This window comes from Condylura cristata, unplaced genomic scaffold (assembly GCF_000260355.1).
Source record: "Condylura cristata isolate star-nosed mole 26May11 unplaced genomic scaffold, ConCri1.0 scaffold00012, whole genome shotgun sequence".
NCBI classification, from domain to species: Eukaryota; Metazoa; Chordata; class Mammalia; order Eulipotyphla; family Talpidae; genus Condylura; species Condylura cristata.
In genome coordinates this window covers 16161536-16167642 of record NW_004567113.1, presented here as the reverse complement: position 1 = coordinate 16167642, position 6107 = coordinate 16161536, and the positions used below count along the sequence as shown (strand labels likewise).

Here is a 6107-nt window from a genome sequence, read left to right as displayed (position 1 = left end):
ATTCTGTCATGAAATTAATTACTACTTCATTAAAATATTCTGTTCATAATGGATTTGGGGATTATATGTTGGTAAACATAGTGTGAACATAGTATCTTTTAAATCCATAGCTATTATGACAGTCAGTATTACACGTATATTTAATTTATATATTTAGAATCACAGCAACTAGGTCACTGTTCAGGCAACAGTCACAAAGATTTAAAAGAGACTTACTACTATGTGTAAGAACATAAAGTATATTGGATTATGCTTTTAAAATTAACTTATGTTAGATTTTACTTCTACTTTGAATTAGTAGTAATAAAAGATTTTGATAAAGATATTTTTATAGTTACATGGTATTGTTGCAAATAGAAATTTAAGGAAACTTGTTTCCAGTACATTTCTATTTAAGATTTTTCTATTATATAGGAAATTAAAATTTTCTACCATTTGCAATGTCATTTTATTTGTTAAATGTTTATAGATGCTTTGTATTGTATAATTCTTGATGAACTGTTAATGAACTTTGAAAAGTAGTGTTACTTCTCTGTAACATTGAGCCAAGAAGCTTTTTGCAATATTTTATGTAGAAGTAATGTTGTATATTCACTTATTTCACTTTATTGCCAGATATACAACTCTGTCATATAGAGCACCTGAAATGATCAACCTTTATGGAGGGAAACCCATTACCACCAAGGCTGATATCTGGGTAAGGCCAAGAAATGCTGATCTTTCCTTTAGCCAAATTTTAAAACTCTTGAGTTTCAGTTGATTATTTGTCAACTAATTATTTTCCTTGACCTTGAAAACTTACTTGCTAGTAAGCAAAAGAGTGGTATAGAGTAAGTAGTGCTAAGGATGAAAATTTTATGTATTAAAAAATAAAGGATTTCATGTAATTTAATTTTTTAATCAGTGGTTTACAGAATTTACATTATATGAGTGTTAACATATTTGAGTGAATGGAATTTTGTTTGTCACAGTATTGAAAACTTGTACCCTCTTAAGTAATTGCATTAATAATTTTCTGGAATATTTTTGGATTTTTTTAATGGAAACTAACATGAGTAAAACTGTTCTCCGATTACAAACATTTAGATTGACTTTATTGAGGACCTTTTTCATTTAACATATCTGTGCTATACGGTTGATAGGTAATGGTTTCTATGTAATTAAACTTGGAGCTAATATGTAAATATCTCTCTGGAACTTATTACTTCATAACTAAAATGTTTTGGTTGTTTTAATAAACTATCAGCCAATTGTACTTTAAATGTTAATTCATTAAGTTAGTAAATAGCCATGTCTACCACTAGTAATTATATTAGCAGTACAGGAAAAAATGTGCCTTTGGAAATAGTTGTAGAGTTTACAAAGAGGTTATATTTATTTTGTGTTTAAAGCATAATGTTCAGAGGGTAGTCAAGCATAGTGAATGAAGCAAAATGAGTCTTCTTTAGTCCCCTGTTTTGGCTTCCTGCTCTATCTTTATTCCCCTTTCTTGGCTTCCTGCTACAGGGTTTGGGATACCAAATTTTTTGCAAGGTAATAAAAAAGGAATATCTTTTGAGTCTCTGAAATACAGACACTCACCGAACACTAGTCCTTAAATCTTTTTTTTTTAAAGATTGATTTATTTATTCATGCAGAACTGGGGTACAGGCCAGAGACGTGGTGGGTGAGAGGATTCACCAGAGACAGTGGGGAGCAGAACAGGCAGATCGATGAAGTACACCGCTGAGGGGAGCAGCGGGCGGGTCAGGAGAGGTCTGCCACGCCATGTGGTCCCCTCTGGGGCAGGCGGGGATCAAACTCATGAGGAAGTGGCTTGAGCTTCTTAGTGCTGTGCTTTAACCCGCTGTGCCACCAGGGAGGGCCTTATCCACTATCTTAACACAGATGATGACACCACTTATTAGCTTATTTTTCACTCAGGCAACATACTAAGTTGTCAGTTACATATTTAAAAATTTCACCCTTTATAGTTTACTATATTGAGCATTATTTTTGTGATGGATACCTGGGTATATCTTTGGAATAACAAATAGCTGTATGCTCCCCCATTTTAGGTGTGAAATCAAAATCCAGGGAAAAAATTGCTAAATTTATATTGGTCAAAAATGATATTCTGACCTTATCTCAGGATAATATTGATTCAGAGTTAGAATGTTGAGATTATTCAGTTAATGCATTTTGGGAACAATATTATTTTGCTTGGAAGTTTTCACTGTAGGTTAAATTTATCTTGATGTAGGTTGCTGACTTTGTTAAATCTTAGGAAATTCAGCAAAAGATGCTTCATGTTACCTTTTAATGAGAAAAATTGAAGATGGTGATACTAAGCTTTCAAAATCAGGTCACTGGATCCCTCCTGTTTCTTGAACATTTCTTATATGTCAAATGGATACAGAGGAAAATGCCTTTGGTGTGGAAAAAATAGGACACCTCATTGTGTGAAGCAGAGTGTTTTAGAATTATGTTTTCAACTATGCTGGTATTGCTATGTAAAATTGTTAACCTGGTAACTACTTCAAAATTTATTCTTATTAAGGGCACATTAGTAAAAATTTGATTGACAAGGAAAAATTTGCTGAAAGGTAGATTTCTTTTGCTTGGACAGTAGAAAGTTTAACACATTAATAGATTTTATACTATTAATAGTAACTTTATTGCTTTTAACGTATATATTTTAACTTCTTAAATAATTTTAATTGTTGCTTTTTAAGGGACCCTCATGCTTAATTGCTTAATTGCTGCATAAATGCTAAATTTATCCATTATAGATTTAAAAATACATTTAAAAAACTGCATTGAAGAGGTTATTTATATTCAGAGTCTTAATAGAGGTTAGTCCTAAATAATAACCTAATGTTTTAGACAAATATTTTGAAATTTATGGAGCCTTCTTATGCATTTATCAAAAGACTGTTGTAATATTAAAAATAATGTTTTGAATTTCACATTATTGAACTCAAGATGTTATATATTGTGATTTTCATAGTAAATTAAAAATATAGTGTGTTTGTTAATGTGTTTATGTGGTTTATGTGTAGATTAAAAAATCTAATATCAAAGATGATTTGACAGTTTTTAGATAAGGCCCAATTTTAATATTGCCTATACATGTAAATGTATACTAAGGATTAGATAATTTTTTATAATCTTTTTAGAACTGGACGTGTTCCTAACACTCTTAAGACTTGTAGGTGACATTTCTTGTGACAACGCAGTGATTTCTGGAGCCAAAATTCACATTTTATAACTGCTTCTTAGTTTTGGAACCATTTAGCTAGAAATTTGCTACATTGTTTCCCATACATGATTAGATTTGTAATTGTGAAGTCACTCAAGTAGACAGAGTCCTTCCTCTTAGAATTTTAATATTGATTTCTCAGGTACAAATCTAATTAATATACTGTAGAGTAAAATGGTAAGATTCTGCATAGAAAGAGAAGTCAATTTATATACTATGAAATAATGACATGTACTCACTAACTAATCAGTACATACGTGGATGTGTCTGATAAGTTTAATTGTGCTGTCTGAGTCATAATTCGAGCCCCAGGGATTTAAAAATATTTTGCAGTGAGTTTTTATAAAACAATGCTTGAAGGACCTTTGTACTTTCTTGGTTGTTTATATGCTAGTAATAAACTTGAATGCATATATTCCTCTTGGAAGAAATAGAACTATAATTTTTTTCACAGAAGGAATCAGTTACTTCTAATTTTAGTCATTTATGATACAGCATTTTGTGATAACATCAGTTCAGCCATCTTGTCATATGTGTGATAGAGAAATTCAGAAATGGTAGAATTAAATGTCTTCAAAAATCAAGCACATGGATTTCTTTCAGTAGTAATTTGTGAAAAGATTAATCCAGTATAGAAACAGCAGGCTTTTACTTGTTTTTAGTAACATGTATGGTTTTGTGCTGATTTATATTTTGTGTTTGATTAAACTTCGATGTCACTCTGTTTCTTTGCTTCTTTGTTTTACAGGCACTGGGATGTTTACTGTATAAACTTTGTTTCTTTACTCTTCCTTTTGGTGAAAGTCAGGTTGCTATTTGTGATGGCACCTTCACCATTCCAGACAATTCTCGTTACTCGCGTAACATACATTGCTTAATAAGTAAGTACTTGGAAGAATTCATGGAAAAGATAAAATATTGCACTTAGGGTCAGCTGTTTACATCTCTATACATAAACCTAGACTATTAATTGTTGTTTTGTATAACTATAATAGAGGAAACCATTTAGAAAATGTTTAAGTGCTTTTTAAGGATTGAAAGCTGTCTTAACAACTGAGCATGTAATAAAGATATTTATAATCCCCTAGATAAGCTTCAGTGGCAGATTGAGATTGGGTAATTAAGGAAACTGGAATTTCTAGAAAACCTTACTGCCGAACATTGAATTATTTAGTCTTTGTATTCTTGAAATCCAAACATAAAGATCTGGTGCTTCTGTATAATATTGCAAAACTTGTGTCAGTTGGACACAAAAATTATATTTCTTCATGTGAAATATTTTCCTAGCTAAGGGGAAGTAGACTAGTAGGATAGGGGAGGTGGTGTTAGCCTGGTGGCTGCTGCCCTAGCATAAACACTTTAGCTTTGAATGGAAAAATTAAGTAAGAGTACTTGTGGATGGAGTCTTCCCAGAGAAATTTTCTTCCCAGTGGTTGACTTACTAAAGGCACCCACTTGAGTAACCATTCTCAAGAGTTCTGGCTCTAGAGTTCTTTTATCTTTTTCACTTGACTACCCCTCATTTTTGTTTTGATGTGTGTATGTTTTTTTAAAATATTCTTATGGTAGCTTCCCAGATGAGTTAAACAACCTGCCGGAACAATCCAACGTATTTTTCTAGGTGTCAATGTTTTTGTCATTGCTCTCTGACAAAGTTGCATGGCTCTTTTTCAGTGGTTTATGCTGACTCTGTTGTTTTTTAGTTTTATTGGTTTGCCACTAGTTTAACTAATTTTGGAGGTCAACCAAATCCCTCCATATGTGAACATGACTGCCTCCATCAAAGCTTCAGTGCCACAACCTAGTTCACCTCCTTTCTCTTTTACTTCTTCCCCTTTTCACTGCCATTTTGCAGAATGTGAATATTTTTAAAAGAGCAAAAATGTCTTTAGGGTATATCTGCGCAAACATCAGATCCTTAGTCCATTCTATTTTATGCAGTTATTGAGGTCATCAAGCACGAAAGAACTATTACTAATTGGAGTGCACAAAGGGTTGATTGAAAAATCTGACTGTTGCTTGCTCAGCTAATTGAAGCTTAACCTTTTATCAAAGCACATGTAAATCATTGTGGCTGTAGAACTGTTTTGTTGTTAAGTATAATGTTTTAATCACAATTGAGCTGAGGGTGTTTTTTTTTTTGGTGTGGTCTTGCAAAGACTGGATATTCTCATTAGAAAATAACTGCATGAGAAACTTGATATTCACAGATGGAGAGATTTGGCTGAACTCCAAAATTTCCCCCATTCATGACTTAATGTGTTTTCAGTAGAGAGATTTTTTATTTTTTGTGTGTGTTAGTTCCTCACCCCCAGTTTGTGTAGATATATGTATGTAATGAGAAGTTGGAAAAGCTTAATTAAATACTATTGTTAATTTTAGAATACAGTTAGGTTCCAGTTTACTATTTTTTTTTGCTTGTATCACATTCACTACTTTTATTTTGTCAATAAATATACAGATTTTAGTTTTTAGCAATGTTAGTATAAATTGGGTCATGTATTAATGGCTTTAAATTTATTCTGAGAGGTAGGCAAAAATAAAAATATAGTTGAATAAAGTAAAACTGTTCAAGTAACTTCACATTTTTATCTACTGTCAAGGATTTTTTATGCATTATAGTTTAAAATATTCTTTTGAGTAGCAAAAGCTTATTCAAGAAGGCATTTTGAAGTGCAGAGTATACTCAAAATACAACATTCTATAGGAAACATTTGGATTCTTTGCAATTTTTTTTTTAAAAGATCAATTTATTTGTGCTTACAGAACTGGGGTATAGGCCAGAGGTTCAGGGGTGGTGAGAGGCTTCACCAGAGACAGAGTGGGGAGCAGAACAGGCAGATCGACGAAGTACACTGCTGAGGGG

At 32.2% G+C, this 6107-nt stretch overlaps 1 protein-coding gene across 1 annotated transcript in view; it reads left to right on the top strand.

Annotated features, from left to right (window-relative positions):
- The window catches only part of BMP2K (BMP2 inducible kinase), a 110945-nt gene that overhangs the window by 55951 nt on the left and 48887 nt on the right, over positions 1-6107 (top strand). Inside the window, exons 6-7 of the mRNA XM_004681190.2 lie at positions 616-697; positions 3990-4122. Of these exons, the coding sequence (XP_004681247.1) occupies positions 616-697; positions 3990-4122 (215 nt within the window). The remainder of the gene's footprint in view (positions 1-615; positions 698-3989; positions 4123-6107) is intronic.